At 38.1% G+C, this 20688-nt stretch overlaps 1 protein-coding gene across 1 annotated transcript in view; it reads left to right on the top strand.

The window, feature by feature from the left end:
• Positions 1-20688, top strand: part of PLXNA4 (plexin A4) — a 614893-nt gene that overhangs the window by 581974 nt on the left and 12231 nt on the right. The window contains exons 29-31 of the mRNA XM_069979087.1: positions 6004-6173; positions 10652-10864; positions 19385-19535. Of these exons, the coding sequence (XP_069835188.1) occupies positions 6004-6173; positions 10652-10864; positions 19385-19535 (534 nt within the window). The remainder of the gene's footprint in view (positions 1-6003; positions 6174-10651; positions 10865-19384; positions 19536-20688) is intronic.

Raw genomic sequence — 20688 nt, 5'->3', positions numbered from 1 at the left:
TAGTGTGCAAAAAAATGAAACCAAAAGGAAAGAAGTTCAGTATTCATCATCGCAAAGTAATAACACAAAATAGTGACTGACGGGGACAGACCTTTTATAAAACTCTCAAAGCTGTCAGACAAGTAAACGGCATCGTTTGGAAAAAGCTTTATCTATCCCTGCAAGAAATTCTTGATGGAGAATGATTGCATGACAGCTCCATAACTTTACGCTGTTGACTTTTCTTAAATGCCAGGAACTTGTATTTCATAGCAGCCACACCCCCTGACATTATTGTTTCAGCTCATATCTGAGTACAGTGCATAGGAGGAAGTTGTCTTTGTAACATTTCATCAGAATAAAGCCCTTATGACAGGTATCATTACAGAACTTAGTATAAGCCTTAAAAAAGTCTATTGAAGGGAAGCAACTCAGTGTGGTACAAAACTATGGGGCTCCTTCAATAATAGCTGTAACAACATTGACAGGTCACTAGACAGTAGAACTGAGATTTTGCTTTATCAGTCACCTTTCCTGGTTCATGAGAATGGCTTCAAGAATTTACATACTACCAGGACTTATAGTGCAGAATAGTGTTACTAATCGGGAGACATGCAAGAAATTCACTGTTATCAGTGTCAGAAAAAAAATAAAAAATAAAAATGGCAACTCACCATTAGATGCCCGAGGCTGATGGGAGTAATGGTCTTGTAGGGAGTAGTAATCTTGAAAGAAGGCTCAGATAATGTGAAGACAACAAAATACATGGACACAAATAACACAGTACAACATTGGACATCAAGAAGACAGAAAATCCAAGGCAAAGCTCTGCAGTACTAACATATATGATATGAGACAAACACTGCAGCAGCACACTAACACAAACAATATCAAACAATATAATCAAAGACACTTCCATTACCAGAAACTAAACTGCACAAGAAGAAGATTAACACAACAATATAACCATTATAGCCTGCACTGAAAATCAGTAAATTCATCCTTTTATATAGACTGTAAAACCACCTCTAGACAAATACACAACAAAACCTAGCAACTTAATGAGCATATTAAAAAAAAAACTGGTGTAAACTGTCCATAGCAATCAATTGCAGCTCAACTCATTTTTTACCAGAGCTGAAAGTTGAGCTGTGATTGGTTGCTATGAGTAGTTTACACCAGTTTCTATTTTGCATGCTATAATTAATATGGGCCTTATGGTCTCGTTTAAAATTTTTATAACTTTAAAATTTAGTCGAACAGTACCCACAGAAGGGCAACCTTGTATCAAAGACCACTATTAGGCAATGTTCACATCACAACTTGTTAACGCACTGTATGTACAGTATATATTGCCATCTTGTCAAAATGGGATGGCAAACTATATATGCATATACTGTACAGGCACTAGCTTATTAAGTGCGGGCCATTAAAGTTAAAGGAGAAGCCCGGCCCAAACTATTTTTTAATATGTTATTACTTATGGAAAGTTAGACAAATTTGTAATTAATTATTATTTAACATTAATTATGGGAAATATATAGCACATATATGGGCACATATAGGGCTATTTACCTTAATTTATTAGATCAGGTAGACTTTACATTCTCTAAAAAACCGTGACGTCACGAACCGGAGGTTTAATTACAATGGAGTGTCCAGCAGGGGCGCACTATATATAGAAGTCAATGGTACTCATTGACTTCTATATATAGTGCGCCCCTGCTTGACACTCCATTGGAATTACAATGGATGTGTATGTAAGTGTAATATACAGTGTTTTTGATTGAATAAATTTATGGAATACTTTAAGAAGCAAGTGTCCTTGCTCCCCAAAGTAATCCATAAATGTATTTAACCAGTACATTTGGAGGGCACCAAGCAGGGAGGGAGAGAGGTGCATCTACCTCCCTCCTCCTTCCCTGCACGGTGCTGCTGCCGCCACATATACACAGTGCTATTCCTCCCATCATCTGCTCATAAATGATGGGAGACGGGCGGGCTTACGGGTGATGGAACTCGGCCCTGGTACTATTCCCCCATCATCTGCTCATACTATGAGCAGATGATGGGAGGAATAGTACTGTGTATATGTGGCGGCAGCAGCACTGAGCAGGGAGGGAGGGGGGAGGTAGAGGCACCTCTCTCCCTCCCTGCTCGGTGCCCTCAAAATGTACTGGTTAAATACATTTATGGATTACTTTGGGGAGCAAGGACACTTGCTTCTTAAAGTATTCCATAAATTTATTCAATCAAAAACACTGTATATCACAATTAAATACACATCCATTGTAATTCCAATGGAGTGTTCAGCAGGGGCGCACTATATATAGAAGTCAATGGTACTCATTGACTTCTATATATAGTGCGCCCCTGCTGGACACTCCATTGTAATTACACCCCCGGTTCGTGACGTCACGGTTTTTTAGAGAATGTGAAGTCTCCCTGATCTACTAAATTAAGGGAAATAGCCCTATATGTGCATTTTCCATAATTAATGTACATTACAAATTTGCCTAACTTTCCGTAAGTAATAACATATTAAAAAATAGTTTTGGCCTGAGTTGTCCTTTAAAGGGGCCTTTGCTTTGAGTGCACATACATCTCATTTTGGCATGGCATCCCATTTTAAAGGAAACCATTGTACTGTATATGTACAACATGTTGGAAAACAGTGGGGTTCATCCTTAGGTATAGGTAGGTTTAGTAATGCATGACTGTGCTATTAAAGTAAATATTTCATTCCATATCTAATAACATACTGATGTGACAGTGTATTTAAAAACATGATTAACATAATATTGTTTATCTATATTTGTATATTTATAAAAGCTCCTTTGTTATCATTGTTTATGTCATATATTAAGCCTTTCTCGAAGCCTTGGTCTTTGCAGTCATTGTGCCAATTGAGCTTTTAGTATTTTCAGAAATTTACTATGTAATTTTTGCCAATGCAATGGAGCAACCAAGGTCAGACACTGCTATACTTCAGAGAAAGAGCTAGAGGTTTGCTTAGGAACAGTGATTCTCTGACTATAGTTTTTTGTAAGCATTTTGTATATAATAACCAAGATGTGATGCCATCAGTTGTTCATAGGTCTTCATTGTAAAGTTACATCTGTTAGGAAAAATGCTGATGGAATGAGCTGCTGGCCAGGAAGTTGATCGCACTGCTGTGATCCCTCCATGGCTATATCTTATGATTAGAACAATTCTCAGCAGTGACATGTCTGATGACATCTCGAAAGGTATTTTTAGTGTAAGGTAAACCTTAGGAACTTCACTTTAAATAAGCTGTAGTTACATTCATAAAAAAAAAAAAACTTGTCTCAAAGGCTATGTTCCCACAACGTTTTTTCTCCTCCGTTCATAATTTTTAAAATGACGTCCATTATTTGGACATCCGAAAATAATTGACATGATCATTATTTTTATATCCGTAGAGATAACCTCTGTCATTTTATACATTGTGTGCATTAGAGTCCGTTATTTAATTGACTTTAATGCATTGCATTGCAGTCAGTTAAATCACGGCAATAACGGACGTCTTTTTAAATAGATTAAACAGATGCCTTTTCTCTTTTTTTGACGCTGTGTGAACGTCTTTCTAAACTCCTTAGGGCTAATGTTCACATGACATTTATTTAGTGCATTGCAATGGGCGGCCGTCATTCCATAGACTTCAATGCATTCCTTTGACATCAATTAAAATGTGCCAATGACAGACGTTATTTTTACTTAGTGTGAACATAGCCTAGAACTTTGAAATATATACCAAATACTTGTTTTAAATATATTGCCATATTCCATATCCCAGCAAATTAAAAATATTAGATATTTGTGTTGTTTGCTGGAAGGTATGCAAAGGAAATTCACCAAGTGCAGGTGTCTTCAGAACTAGAATATTCATATCCTTAAAACTTGCATAACGCAAGCAGGTGTTGTCATAATCCAGTTTGATTAAATTATTCCTTTGCTGCTTCCAAGAATTAGTTTTCATCTTCATAAAACAGTTGGATTACCATTTTATTTTAGTTTTTCTAGTTAGCCGACACACTTGTTTCACTCAATCTCCTATTGTTGTAGTTACATTGTATGCACTAGAATAAAAGCTAACATGTAAGTGTTAAAGGACAATAGCTGAACTACATAGGATTTGTCTAAAGTTGATTGAGCACAAAAATACTTGAGTGCTCATTACTTGAGTTGAGCATTTTTCAATGCTTTAGTCTTCGACTCACTTAACCAGCCCCATTGAAAACAATAATCAGAGCAGAGAGTACCTGGTTTACTTAAAAGCGACAGTCTGGGCCCCATGGGTTACACCAAGCCGTGCTCTGTTGGAGTGGGGAGCAGGGAATTATACTTACCAGTCTGTTCTTATATTTATCTTCACTATTGCTGCTCAGCCAATCAGCAGCTAAGGCAGGACACTGCTGCAGTTGCTGATTGGCTGAGCAGAGTCTCCCCTCAGCCAGTCAGCGGCTGCAGCCGTGTCCCATCTCAGCTGCTGATCATCTCAGCGGCTGAGCAGCAATAGTGAAGACAGATAGAGTACAGAAGCGATAGGTATATTTTTCCCGCATTATGCATTTCCACAGCCTTAAGGCTTGTCAGAGACTAGGTTCACACAATGGGGGAGATTTATTAAACTGGTGTAAAGTAAAATTGTCTTAGTTTCCCCTAGCAACGAATCAGATCCACCTTTCATTTTTCAAAGAGTCTGTGAGGAATGAAAGATGGAATCTGATTGGTTGTCAGGGGCAACTGAGACAATTCAAATTTACACCAGTTTGATAAATCTTTCCCAATGTCTTTTTTTGTCTATTCAATGGCCATCTTTTTGGACGCCCATCATTTTGAGTCCAAATAATGTTCGTTATTTTGAAATCACAGGCTTTGCTGCAAAATAACGGACGTTATTTGGTCTCAAAATGACGGGCGTTCAAAAAGACGTCTGTCAAACAGCCAAAAAGACATTGCGTGAAACTAGCCATTTACATTTTGTAAGTGCATCATCTCTCATTTCATATTGCGTAGAAATATTTTCCTGGTTTAACCTCTTAGGGACATATGACGTACCCATATGTCATATGTCCCCACGCGACCCCGCTCTGAACCGCCGCAGTCCCGGGTGCCGCGTGTAGCCTGGGGCCGCGGGTATTAGTGTGCACGGTCCGATCGCCGTGCCCGCTAATATAGTAATTAGACGCAGCTGTCATAGATGACAGCTGCATCCGATTACCGGATCCAGCACTTCCTTGGTGTCTAGTGGGGTGGATCGCTCCTCCGGGACGTTGTCCCAGAGGAGCGATCCACGCATCTGTACCGGCCAAAATGGCGCTGATCTCGGCTCGGCACTCAGATGCTTTCGGCTGCAGCAGCCGAAAGCATTCGAGTGCTGATCTCATTGATCTTTGCTGTATAACAATGCAAAAAATGACACCTCACACAGCCCCATAGACCAAAGGATAAAAGCGTTATAAGCCTGGGAATGGAGCGAATTTAAGGAACATACAGTATATTTGTTAACAATGGTTTGAATTTTTGACAGGCCATCAGATACAATAAAAATTATAGATGTTATATATCCTTGTAATCGTAACGAATTGAGGAACATGCATAACAAATCAGTTTTACCCCAGGGCAAATTGCGTAAAAAAAAAAAAAAATTGTGTTTTTTTGTTCAATTTCACCCCACTTTGAATTTTTTCCTGGTTTCGCAGTGTACTTTATGCAAAAATTCAGCCTTTAATTGCAAAGTACAATTAGTGACGCAAAAAATAAGGGCTCATGTGGGTTTCTAGGTGGAAAAATGCAAGTGCTATGGCCTTTTAAACACAAGGAGGAAAAAACGAAAACGCAAAAACAAAAATTGGCTCCGTCCTTAAGGGGTTAAACCACTTTTTATGTCCATAAGTAAAGTGTTATTTATTGTACTAGTTACATTGATGTTATTATTTTTGCAAAATTCAATGTTAAAAAAACAAACAAACATAAAGTAACAGTATATTTTGTTCACAGGGCACTTTACAGAAATTTGTGGATGACTTGTTTGAAACCATATTTAGCACAGCACATAGAGGTAGTGCTCTTCCTCTTGCCATTAAGTATATGTTTGATTTCCTGGATGAACAAGCAGACAAGCATAATATTCATGATCCTCACGTACGACACACCTGGAAGAGCAATTGGTAAGTAAAAAATTACAAAGGCAGATAGATAGATAGATAGATAGATAGATAGATAGATAGATAGACAGACAGACAGATAGATAGATAACAGGAGAAAGTCCACAGCACTCCTTGGTAGAATTCAAAAGGTGCGGTTTATTCAACAAGCAAGTGCAGCATACAGACGCAACATTTCAGCAGCTATTCGCCGCCATTTTAAAGCGTATCAAGTGAAACATAGGTGTGCTTTTTATAGCAAACTTCAAAACTGTGATTGGTGCATACAAATCATACATTGATTACAGCTGTGATTAGGGATCACGGGGGTTGTTCTGAGACATCCCCAGTGATTTACATATATCAGGTGATTGTGCTCCTACACGTGACCTTATACAGAGCAGTGTCTAGATTCAGTGCCCGTAAATTTAAAAGTTTAGCTTGAAATTTCATGTAGGCAAATAGCCATAATAGTCTTTAAATCTAAATACATTAATTCATTAGTTGAAAGGCTTGTTTTGAGGATAAAGAAAAGACCATACACACATCGGGAGTGTAGTGGTGTAACAGGAAGTATACTTGTAACTAGTGAGTCACATGACCCAAGGCACCCTGTCTGATGTAGCGAGGCAACGTGATGCCATCTCTTGGCTTACCAGGGAATCCCACATCAACGCGGAAAGGCATAGGATCTGGACATACGGCCATGGCAACAGTGTGAACTGGCGCCAGGACGAAACTCCCATGTTTGCCACTCCTTTGACTGAGCCATCCATCTTTCTGTGTATCTAAAGTATGCAAGAAGATAGCACTTCCAAAAATAAAGATGAATTTTTATTTCAGACAGCACGTGATGTTTTGGTTTATACAATATAGTGAAATAAACAAAAATAACAAATTTTGCTATTTTTTTTAATGAAATGGGGGTATTATTCACAAGAAAGTTGTATAATGGCCAAAATTTACCACTAACCTAAAGTACAATATGTCATGAAAACAATAAAATAGGAACTTCTGGTCCTTAATGCCATTTTTGGCCTAGGTTTAAAAGGGTTAAACCGACTGCAACCACTGGGTGACCACACATGGACACATCTCCCACCATAGTATGGCAAACCCATGCTGTTTTGATGACCTAGTAACCTTATGATTTGGGGTTATGTTGAGCCATGAGAAATCACCAAATAGGACTTTTATATACATGTAGATTTTCCTGCAGATTTCACACTGTGGTGTGTATTTAGCATGCACACCAGAAACATTCAAGCGATCAAGACACAGGAGCCTATGAACCTTCAATAAATGCAGCAAATGCACAGTGAATAGACAAAAGTCCTGTCTTGGGTGTTTCTCTAGACACTTTCATGAATTTGGCACATACATATCAAGCAGTATAGTGGTAACTTTTTTGTGTGTAGCATTGTTTATACACATTGTATAATCATATTGATTCATTTACAATTGTTCTGAAACACATCTATTCACAAGCATATTATATGACTGTCAAAGTGGAGCTCGTGATTTGTTAGCTTATATTTAGTTATGCAAGAGCTACATCTCGCTGAAACCCAGCATCATTCCCTTGGTGATTGAGGGTGACAATGTATTTTCTCCAATGATCAAGGGCTCAGTGATGCCTGGATTACAGGCTCATTGATGAGAAGGTCTGTAAAAAGTGACTCAAAGTTAATTTAATCTGATTGCAAGGAGATCATTTCTTCATTTCCTCTCTCCCCTCCCTCCACCCCTTTAAATAAACCTCCTGTTCATTTATCCTGAGTGGCTGCAATCAGTTTGAGATTAAAAGCGCAGATAATGTTAATAATATGCTAATGCTTCATTAGTCAGACACTTATTGGTGCCCAGGCTGTGTGTACATGTCACTGCTGTGTACAGATCCAGCTCAGTGTCACTGGGGACAGGAAGAATCCCACACGCCTAGATTTCTGCTTCTGCTTATTATCTGTACAGTGCAGATCTAAAAGGTCCCTGATAATAATAGCTCATACCAACAGGTTGGATAGTAGGATGCAACGGGCAACTTGTGGTTCACAGAAGTAATGAAGGTCAGGGCTAAAATACATAATGCATATATATATATATATATATATATATATATATATATATATATATGCTAGTTAAACCAATTGTCACCTTATGATAAATATAAAGACATAAAGCAAAAACGTAAGAATAATAATAAAAACTGTTTTAAATGTTGATTTATTAGACATAAAATGACAAATATCAACAAATATCTCCCCTTAATAATATTGGATATGATAAAATGCACCGACAATATCAAATATGTTTATTAAATTATTTTTACATGATTTATTTACAAAATGGAAGGGGCTTTGGCATATTTTTAAAAGCATTTAATTTTTATTTTACACTTTTTAACTCCCCCTAGGGGACTATTAGATGCAATCAATAGATTGCTAACACTGGTCAATGCTATGCCATTACATAGCATTGATAATTGTTATCTGTGATCTTCCCATAGAGTGTGCCTGAAGCAGACTCTATGAGAAGATTGAAGATCAAACTACTGAGAGGTTAGAGGCAGTCAGGGAAAATTATCAAGACCCCGCAGTCAGTAAGTGACAGGAGCTGCCCCTGTCACCTTCACCCAAATGCTGCAGTGTTTGAGGGGTTAATGTCAGGTTGAAATCCGCTCATCAGCCTGCTGTGTTTTAACTCACTGCCCCTCCGTGCTGCTCCTGTAAATTTTCTCATCTCTACACTGCACACTATATTTTAGATTATATTTTGAGTGTTAGGCTGTGTTTCTACATTGCATTTGAGAAAGGGCATTTAAAAAACTGCATGTGTTTTTTAAAAATTGAGCTTGATAAGCAGCAGCTGGCAAAACATGATTTAGCAACAGTCTTTCTTTATTATAAACAATCTGACGTGCCTGATAATGCTGATCACACTGCAGCCCAGACAGTTTAGGTTCTGGTTATGTAAACAAGGAAACATAGCCTCACAGTTTAAAAAAAAATTATGACATATTCTTGATTTCCTGATTAAATTCTAAACTGTTTATATTTTGTGACACATGTCACATCTGTGAAAACCACATTTAAAGGACCCTGTAGTATTGAGCCAGGTTCCACCTGAGCCAGTGTAGTGGCCCTATGGGACACAATCTTAATAAGTGATGCATGCTTTCATGATCATGAGGCACAATGATCATATGATGGGTCTGGATATGCATTAAAGTCTATGGAATAACAGCAGTCCATGTACACAATGTAAGAAAAAAGTTTTTTCTTTTTTTTTTTACAATGTATGCACAGACTATTTTTTTCATAGACTTTAAGGCTATGTTCACACAATGTAAGTTCCTTATTAATTATGGCCGCTGTTGCCAATTTGCAACAATGGCCGTGATCAATAGGAAATTGATATTGTGCTGCCTTCTATGGAATCCCGGCCGGAGTGTATACACATAGTATACACTCCGGCGGGGATCGCTAGCAGCCGCCCAAAAAACTGACAAAAAGCCTGACAGGTCCTGCGGCTCCACAACAAATGAGTCCGCATCCCAATTCAGCACAAATGAAGGTCATCCGGTCAGTATTGCAGTAGCAGCAGGGATGATCTTCACTAACATTGGCCGTTCTGTGACCCGGCCAGGTTCCAAAACGGCTAGTGTTTCACATAGTGTGAACCCAGCCTAATGGTACACATTATTAGATAAAAAATACCTATTTTACTATGATATTTTGCCCTTTATTATTGTCACAAGACCTCCCATGGTTTGACCTGGAATGTGCACTGTTCTGTAGTGTTGGCATAAAGTGCAAAAGTCTAGTGTATTCATAAACTGGAGCTTTCCTCTTCCCACCTGTCACGTATCTGCTTACATATCATATCATACCATATTTTGAGGTCTGTCCGTACACATGTAGTTTATTTTATGGCTATAATAAAAATTAAGTGCATTTTATTTTGGGCCATTTCTGTGTTTAAAAAAAATGTTAATTTTTTTGAGTAGTTTATTTATTTATTTATTTTTTAAATTGGTTTGCAAATTACATATTGTCATTTTTTGTAGCCCCCCAAAAAGACAAAAGTAATGTGGCTTTATATACGTTTTTCTACAATATGGCTCCTCATTTGTCTATTGCGCACACCCTATTCTACTACTATACTATTATTGTTCCTCTTTATGGCCTTCACATTGCAATGTTTTTAATGTGTTTTTAAAAGGATAAGGTTTGTTTAATAAAGTATTGATTTGCTTCCATAACATAGTGTTATGTAAATTTATATATTTTAAAGGCTATATAGTGCAATTAGCTGTTTTTATTTTCTTTATGTTTTGAGGCTCAAGGGGGGTCCCTAAATACTAATACTAAAGAACAATTTTACAACATAAATGTATAAAATTAAACTTCTTCCTATATATAGGATATGTTTATATAAAATATTAACAATGTACAATATTTGATATCAATGTTTTTTGTTTTGTTTTTTCCTTCTCATGGCAGCTTACCATTGAGGTTCTGGGTCAATGTCATTAAAAACCCTCAGTTTGTCTTTGACATCCACAAGAATAGCATTACAGATGCGTGTCTTTCCGTGGTGGCACAGACATTTATGGACTCATGCTCAACTTCAGAGCACCGTTTAGGGAAAGACTCACCTTCTAACAAACTTCTTTATGCCAAGGACATCCCAAGTTATAAGAACTGGGTAGAAAGGTAAGTTGTAGACACTTCCTAGATAGAAAATGATTTGTGTATATAAATGCTATAAACCATCCTTCCTCTGTTTAGTGGATCAGAAGACCCACCCCTCACATTCCAAACTGTTTACACTGTTAAATAGCTGTTAGGTTAAGGAGACACATGGTACCTTTCAATATTGATCTGTGCTTCCATAACATAGAAAAAATATTTTATTCTCTAGTCAAAATAGTCAAAGAAGCTTTTCCAAACCCATGAGGTGCTAAGGGCTTTAATGCTTCATCCCTTGCATTCCTATGCTTACTTGACTGAAAGTCAGCTGGAAACTGAGCATTACTTCCAAATCTCACACTTTTACACAGTTTGTATGCGGAGCACAGGTGAAAGATTTATAAACTTGGCTCAGTTTCTAATTGACAGTTAAGGATAGAAAAGGGAGCGAGACAGCATTACACCCCTCAGCAATTTAGGGGCGTAGAAAGCATCTTCAGTACTTTGTACTATGGAATAAAACCATTTTTCTATGTTATGTTGTCCTAACAGCTATCTGGTGTATAACTTTATTTCTGGTGAATTCGGATGTGGGCGCAACGTGTGCGCCAGCATCCTAATTCATCACTACATACAATGGAGCGTGTGGCTGGAGCCGTGCGCTCCATTGTGTGAACTGACATGTTCTGTGCTGCCACTATTCAATGAATAGCGGCCGCACAAAGTTAACATTTTAGTTTTTCGTGCGGCCGGATGGAATCCTGTCTGGAGTATATACTATGAGTATACGCTTCAGTCGGGATTCCATTCATTCCAATACAACGTATGTTTAGCATAAATCATGGCCATTGTTGCAAAATGCAACAACGGCCACCATTTATGCTAAACATACTTTGTGTGAACATGGCCTAACAGTGTATGCAGTTCAAAACATGAATTAAAACTGAAAGATTCCCTTTAACCCTTTGAGGACCAGGCCCAAAATGACCCAGTGGACCGCGCAAATTTTGATCTTAGTGTTTCCGTTTTTCCCTCCTCCCCTTCTAAGAGCTCTAGCACTTTCAGTTTTTTATCTACAAGCCATGTAAGGGCTTATTTGTTACAGGAATAGTTGTACTTTGTAATGGCGTCATTCATTTTACCATAACATGTATGATGGAATTCCAAATATATTATTTATGAAGATATAAATTGGTGAAATCGCAAAAAAGAATGCAATATGGTAACGTTTGGGAGGTTCCTGTGTCTACGTAATGCACTATATGGTAACAGCGACATGATACTATTATTCTATAGGTCAGTCCGAACACAACCATATGCAGGTTACACAGATTCTCTAATGTTATATATTTTTTTTAAATGAAATCCTTTTTTTTGGCAATTAATTATAAATAAAATGGGACTATTGTGACGCTTCTAACGGTTTTAGTTTTTCACCTACGGGGCTGTATGGGGTGTCATTTTTTCCGCCATGATCTCTAGTTTTTATTAATACCATATGTGTGAAGATCGGACGTTTTGATAACTTTTTATTAATTTTTTTTTATATATAATGTAACATAAAATCGGTAATCCGCGCACTTTTTTCCCTTTTCGTGTACGCCGTTTACCGTTCGCAATGACGCTTGTTATATTTTAATAGATCGGACAATTACGCACGCTACGGTATATTATATGTTTATTTGTTTATTTATTTTTATATGTTTTATTTATATAATGGGAAAGGGGGGTGATTTCAACTTTTATTGGGGGAGGGGTTTTGGGGTAGTGTAATAGTGTTTTTAACTTTTTTTTTTTTACACATTTGAAGTCCCTTTGGGGGACTTGTACATAGATTAGTTCGATTTCTACACTGATGAATGCTATGCCATAGGCCATTGATCAGTGTTATCGGCGATCTGCTCATTGAGCCTGCCTGTGCAGGCTCAGTGCAGCAGATCGCCGATCGGACCGCACGGAGGCAGGTAAGAGACCTCCGGCAGTCCGTTTTACCGATCGGGACCCCCGCAGTCACACTGCGGGGGTCCCGATCGGTAAGTGACAGGGGACTCCCCCTGTCACTCACACTTAAACGCCGCGGCGTTTAAGGAGTTAATGACACGCGGCAGCGCGATCGCTGCAGCGTGTCATTGCCGGTGAGGTCCCGGCTGCTGATTGCAGCCGACCCCCACCTGCTGTGAAGCGCGCTCCGCTCCGGAGCACGCTTCATAGCGGGAGAAACACCCAGGGCGTACAGTTACGCCCTAGGTCGTCTGGGGACAGACTTCCATGGCGTAACTATACGCCCTGGGTCGTCTAAGGGTTAAAGTGAATCTGTATAATTCTATAATTATAATTCATCAGATACCTGTTAGAACAAGCAGACATGTGTTACCTTTCATATATCCAGCTGTGCTTCCAGTATATAAAGAAATTCTTTTACTCCCTGGCACAAGGAGTCAAAGAGGCTTTTCCCAGCTCCTGAATAGCTGTAAGCTGGAATACCTCCTCCCCCCCCCCTTCCTGCTTGATTGACACCTAAAGCCTAAGTAGGATCAGATATGGGAGGAGGACAGGGAAGGTGTTACAGCTTGCTGCACTTCAGGAGCTCGGAAAGACTCTTTGACTCTTCATACTATATACTTAAAGAGTCACTGTCGTATTTTTTTTTTTGCAGAAATCAATAGTCCAGGCGATTTTAAGAAACTTTGTTATTGGGTTTATTAGCCAAATCTGCCATTATCTGTATGTAAAAAGCCTTTTCCCAGGTCCCCCCCCTCCTTCCTCTTTTTCATCCACTCTGAAAAATCTGAAAATTGTGACTTGTTGCAGGAGACGTACCCTGTCTGCTCTAGGGAGAGGGGAGGGGGGAGGAGGAAGGAGGGAGTTAGCCGGCAGCAGAAAGCAGATAACAGAGGATTACAGGCACGGAGCTGGGTGACAGCTGTAATCCGAGTTCAGACAGGTCACTGGTGACTGTCACAGGAGATATCCCGTGAGGGATTTGTAGATTAACTCTTTGTTGTCCTGTTTTGGTCTTTTCTTTAGCTCTCTCCATAGGAGAACAATGAAGACAGAGGGGAGAGCTTCAAACTGCTTTTTCATGATAAAAATGCATTTTTCGGATAATAAACCCAATTACAAAGTTTCTTAAAATCGCCTGGACTATTGATTTCTGCAAAAAAAAATTCACGACAGTGACACTTTAAAGCATTTTTCTACATTCTGAAATCACAGAAAGATATATGAAATGTACCATGTATCTTCTTGCTAACAGCTATCTAACATTGTCAGCTGTTTGGAACATGAATTGCAGTCGACAGTTTCCCTTTAAGTTCTGTGTACAGAGTTCTGATGTAACAAATCTATTTGGTCCTCTCTGTCCATCAGAGCTGACTGCTGCATCAAGTAAATACCATGTTCAAGATGTGTATTCCTGACTTACACGGATGTGTGTAGAGACATATTGAAAAGATGTTCCTCTTGCACATATGTTGTGAACTTCTGGTCTGATAAAGTGTCTGAGATAACATGATGATAACCCATCTGCCTTCCTTTTCTTGTATGCTTAATACATTGAGAAATTGTTTGAACATTTGGTGCCGTATTAAACATATTGTGTTGGCACATACCATTGCTAGCGAGTGCAATGCTGTTTTTTTTGCCCGCTGAGATTCATTCCTTACATTTTGATTAAAGGTTCTTAATATGCAAAAAGGAAAAGTTTTAGCATAGTGCCTTGTATTTGATCTGACTTTTTATTGAATGAGGAATTCACAGTTGGCGGTAATTATGTTTTACATTGAAATAGAAAATAGTGATTTTTCGAGCTGCTGTGCCCCCACCTGTACCAGCTATCACAGAATTAGAGTACAGCCTGCTAATTCCGGATTGGACTTATTCGCTGTGGTATTTTGCAGAATACAAATGAATTTGCAGACTTTTAATTGCCATATAAGAATTTATAAATTGTGTTAGTATTTTAGAGCTTACATAGGATTTTTATAGTTGTGCTGGGAACAAATGTGGCTTAAAGAAGATGTGTCATGTTATTTAAAAACTTTAGACGGCTTTACACCTTCAATAGCTGATGGCTAAAGGATATAGCTGACAGTTATCCTCCCCATACACAGAAATGTTTGGCTCAGCCTGTTCTTGTGTCTTCTATGGGGACTAGTGAGTTAACTCCATCTCCATTTGTCCGTGTGTCAAGATGCCCCTATATACTTTATACTGATCACTGAATCTTTTGCCGATTGGGACCTTCTGCCAAAGTGGAAAGTATATGGGGACCTTTAAGCTGACACCATACTTTTTTTTTTGGTCACCTGATTGCATAATTTTATTTTTTATTTTCTCATTTCCCAACAGTCACTTAGTTACTTTCAGTGCCAGATTTGTTAATTAATGAATACATTTACTACTTTCTGGAAAACATAAAATTATGTAAAGTTATCAAACTGAAAACAAAAAACAGCCAATCAGAGCTCAGCTTTCATTTTACCAAATCAATTTGAGAAATGAAACCCTTACATAGTGATTAGTTATCATGAAAAGAAACTGTTTTATGTTCAGACAGATTGATATATGTGAGCTATATTATTACATGTTATGGGTACCAGATTTCTGTAGATGGATGTTAAAAAAAAAACCTTATTCTTACGGACATATTTGTAGTTGGGAAGGAATTCTTGTTTTAACGTTATCAACTATGTAACTGGGTGATCTCCACTGTCCAGTGGCAAAAATGCATTAACCTGAGTAATCTGAGTGCCCAGTCAGTGAGTACAGTATCAGTGCAGCTTTGGCAGCATGATCTCATGAGGCCCATCTCATGGGCAATAGAATACAATACTTATAATCAGGGAGCCACAGTCAATAAGGGTATGCTGTCATTTTTACTTTTGAGGGGCATGAAAGGTCTTTAAAAGTTTATATTCAGTCCTATAAAAGACCACCAATGATGCATTGTAGTATCACATTACATAGTTTCAGATTACAGTTTAGATGTCTGGTATTGTTGAACGCAGTCTTGCTTCGTCTGCTTAAAAAAAATAGGGCAAAATGTTAAATATTTGCACAAAAGATTCCAGTGATTTCATACCATTTTTATCAGGTGTCCATACACCTTATACTAAAATTAGCTGAAGCCAACACCATGTGCTGACAAATTCAGCCGCCTCTCTAAATGCCCTATTACACAGAACAATTATCGGACATATTTGGTTGATATTGGCCGCTACAGACGATAATCGTCCCGTGCAATAGAAAGCAACGATCAGCTGACATGAACAATGTTGGTTGATCGTTGCAGTCGTTTGTCATCATGCCTAGAAAGCCAAAGCTTTGTATGACTGCCTTCTGACTTTCCACCAACAGATAATGTTGGTTGCGAGAAGGGTTGGGAATGTTGGATGCTTACCGCCTGACCCTTTTGTTCTAGAAGTCTTGGGCTATGGACTAAAATGGCACCAAGTATCGCAGCGGATTTGCAGCAATACTTGCAGCATAAAGTTCGCTGTGAACTTACTATGTGTGAACACACTCTAAAAAAGACATAAACATTATCCATACAGTCATGAGTATGAGGAGAATATTTAAAATGTGTGACCACCTTTAACCTATCTAATAAGGACATCCTCCTCTCTTAACAAAGCTGTATGCAAATATATGTAAACAAAATTGTATATTTTATCTGGTGTAAATGTTAATCAGAATCTCAAAATTGTACCATATTTCATATATGTAATTTCATAAAATGTATGGTAAATTAAATATGGAACATCTTCACTCATTGTTATCTAGCCCATGTCCAGTGGAACTTGGTATGTTCTTACACTATACTCAGCAGGTATTACTATGATGTCGACAGGACACCTGTCAGCTATTCTAGTATCAGACTTCTGCTCCTAATTATAAAATCATGTATCATGTTGCTGACTTCTTTGGTGCACAGAATGTCAGAATGAAGAAATTAAATATGTAAATTATTGAGTCTAATTAACTAGTTGACAGCGAAGCACAGATGTGAATGGCAATGACTGATTGCCTTCATCATGCTACGTCCGCTTATACTGGAATTACATGAGGGATGAAGGACATGGAGAATACAACATTCCTTAATGAGTCAGAAGATGTAAAATCTTTAGGGGATAAAATACAATGAAGCCCAAATATCCAAGGATACAACAGAAATCCCTTTATCTAGTGTTGACATTCTCAGAATGAATGTAAGAGTTTGCAGTGGAGAAAAACAATACATACCTTTATTGTTATTTTCCAATATGTATCCAGGCGATCTCAAGAAGCTATAAAGAAATCTACTATCTTCTGTGTATTTACCTAACAGTGTTTGGCTATGATCACACAACGTCTTTTGAGTGCCGTTTAAAATGAAGTCTGTTATTTTGAGGCTAAAATTACAGACGTTATTTAGCTTTCTGGCCTTCCTTTAGTGCAATGACTGGTGTTTGTACATTATTCTAGTTTGGGATTACTAATTGGCCTTTGGATGCAGCTTAATTGAAAAGTCCATTGAATTTAATAGTAAAGACGGAGAAAGAACAGTGACAAAAGAAAAATTGTGTGTGAACAACTAATAAAAAACGTCCACTGTTTGCAAAATACGTCCGAAAATAATGATCGTGTTCATTATTTTGACATCCGTGGCAAAAAAATACGTTATTTAATACACTGTGTGCATTGGATGTCCGTTTTCTCATTAACTTCGATGCATTGCCATTGCAGTCAGTTAAATAGCGGCAAAAACGGACGTTATTTTAAATATGAAAATCTGCCGCTTTTTCTCTATTTTTGACGTTGTGTGAACATAGCCTTTGTCTATGTTGCCCAATATAGAAATCTACTAAAATACTGAACCTTTAGACTACTACTTAACCCATAGCTGCACCAGGACGTTATTGAACGTCCTCGTGCCGCTATGGGAGTTCAGAGGGGGGTCGCGCGGCGACCACCCTCTGAACTGCCGCGATCCCGGGTGCCGCGTGTAGCCCGGGCTCGCGGCTATTAGCGGGCACGGTCCGATCGCCGTGCCCGCTAATTAAGTACTTAGAAGCAGCTGTCAAAGTTGACAGCTGCTTCTAAATACTTGCTTTTATTCATACCTGGTGGTCTAGTGGGGGGATCGCCCCCCTGCGGCGCGATTGCGGGGGGGCGATCCCCGCATCCATCCCGGGCCGGGGTCTGCTCCGTAATGGCGCTGATCCCGGCTCGGCATTCTATTGCTTTTGGCTGCAGCAGCCAAAAGTAATAGAACACCGATCTCATGGATTCATGCAGTATAACTATACTGCATGGATCTCTATGAGAGATCAGAGTACATATACTAGAAGTCCCCCAGGGGGGCTTCTAGTATATGTGTAAAGTAAAAGAAAAATGTATTTTTAATAACACAAAACCCCCTCCTCTAATAAAATTAATTAATTAATAAACAAACATGTTTGCAATCGCCGCGTGCGTAATCGCCCGAACTATTAATTAATCACATTCCTGATCTCACACGGTAAACAGCATCACCGCAAAAAAATCCCAAAGTGCAAAATTGCGCAATTTCTGTCGCATCAAATCCAGAATAATTGTAATAAAAAGCGATCAAAAAGTCATATATGCGCAATCAAGGTACCGATAGAAAGATCACATCATGGCGCAAAAAATGACACCTCACACAGACCCATAGACCAAAGGATAAAAGCGCTAGAAGCCTGGGAATGGAGCCATTTTAAGTGACGTATATTTGTTAACAACGGTTTGAATTTTTTACAGGCCATCAGATACAATATAAGTTATACATGTTACATATCGTTTTAATCGTAACAACTTGAGGAACATGCATAACAAGTCAGTTTTACCCCAGGGTGAATGGCGTAAAAACACATTTCCCCCAAATAAAAGAAATGTGTTTTTTTTTTCAATTTCACCACACTTTGAATTTTTTTCTGGTTTCCCGGCACATTTTAGGCAAAAATTACATCTGCCATAGCAAAGTACAATTAGTTGCGCAAAAAATAAGGGCTCACTTGGGTCTCTAGGTGGAAAAATGCAGGCGCTATGGCCTTATATACACGAGGAGGGAAAAACGAAAACGCAAAAATGAAAACTGGCTGTGTCCCCTAAGGGTTAAAACTACTTTATCGAATGTTCACAAGTGTAGATTTGTTGTGGATTTTCTCATTAAACTCCATGAGGGAAGTCCTAATTCACAACAAATCTACACAAGATCTGCAGCAAATTCACAACATGGAGACATATCTTCATAGTCGAAAAATTGATTACTGAAATTTTATCAATAAGCTATGTTTAATATGAGGTCATCTCGTTGCTCTCTAATTAAAATTAGGTTTTGTGATTTTATGTGGACGTGTAATATAAGGACAGGGCAGAAAGAAAATTCTATTGGCACTCTATACTACAGAGAACAGAGGATCACTATTTAAAAAATGGGTTATGTAGAGAGTAATTGTACGTGCTTGTCCATGACGATATTCGCTGTTGGGACAATCCCTTTAATGTTAAATTAATGAATTTTGACTTCTATTTTATCTCCAGGTACTATTCTGACATTGCCAAAATGCCAGCTATCAGTGACCAAGATATGAATGCTTACTTGGCAGAGCAATCCCGTATGCACATGAATGAGTTCAACACCATGAGTGCACTTTCAGAGATCTACTCATATGTTGGAAAGTATAGTGAAGAGGTAAGTTCCTAGTAGTAATTATTATTATTATTATGCTATTCTCCTTTGTGTTTTTTTTAGTAACAGAGTATACATAGAGTATGAGTTTTAGTTGATTACTGTTGAAGTTATCTAACTGTTCTCTTTAGTGATCACTATTTCAGTACATGGACCTTGGGAGAAACACATGGACAGATTTATTATAAAAATGCACCAAAATTGAATAGTCTAAAAAGCAACAGATTTATTAAAAAGCCTGATATGCTTTGATACACTTCAATAAGTCTGGTACATTGTTAAACTATTAGTATTTTACACTAAGAATTGGGCATTTTTAGTACATCTGGGCAATTGTGTAGCAAATACAGATAGACCTTGAAATATTACTGTGATTTGGAGTAACTTTCGACACCTATATCATCAGACATGTCAAAAGTTACTGATTGCTTCGGGTCTTACTCCTGAGACCCACTGCAATCCTGAGATCGATAACATGTCAAAAGTTACTCCAAATGACAGTTATGCTTTAAGCATGACTGATGTACACCACAACTGGTGCACAATACATATGTCCCTCTACGTATTGTCCTTGACGTGAATAACACTGAACCCCAAAAAATAAAAGGATGTGTCTGCTATTTACAAAGCTTTTTTTAATAAAGTAGGGATGATCTCTTTTGACTATTTGATCAATGGACTGCTTTGTATTTAGTTGTGTGTTACTAAAATGTTTCTGACTGAAAACTCAGTTAAAGTAATAGAGGATGTTTTCATTCTAGTTTTTATTCTCTTTAGTGCATTTGGCTAATAGCTATTAGATAAATCATAGTTCAACTTTGAAGACAGCCTCATCCAACTCATTCAGTGATCTGGGAGTGTTAACATAGTAGATCAATGTATAGTGTGTCTGTTATTGGTTAACTTTGAATTTGGAAAGTGAGAAACGCTTATGAAGCGATGCCAGCTCTGTGATGAGTATAGCATCTGAGACTGACATAGAACATCTGGGGAGTCATCGACGTATCAACAAAGAAATTAAGAAAACATATGGACCCTGTTCAGAAATAAACTTGGATACATACTGATAAAGAGACACATGCACAAATAGTACATATTGTATGCTTTATGATAATGATTCCCTAGATACTAAGTAATTCAAATGGTGCAATGATTT

This window comes from Dendropsophus ebraccatus, chromosome 1, assembly GCF_027789765.1.
Source record: "Dendropsophus ebraccatus isolate aDenEbr1 chromosome 1, aDenEbr1.pat, whole genome shotgun sequence".
In the NCBI taxonomy this organism is placed as follows: Eukaryota; Metazoa; Chordata; class Amphibia; order Anura; family Hylidae; genus Dendropsophus; species Dendropsophus ebraccatus.
The sequence above is the reverse complement of the archived record's forward strand: the minus strand, read 5'-3'. Positions and strand labels throughout refer to the sequence as shown.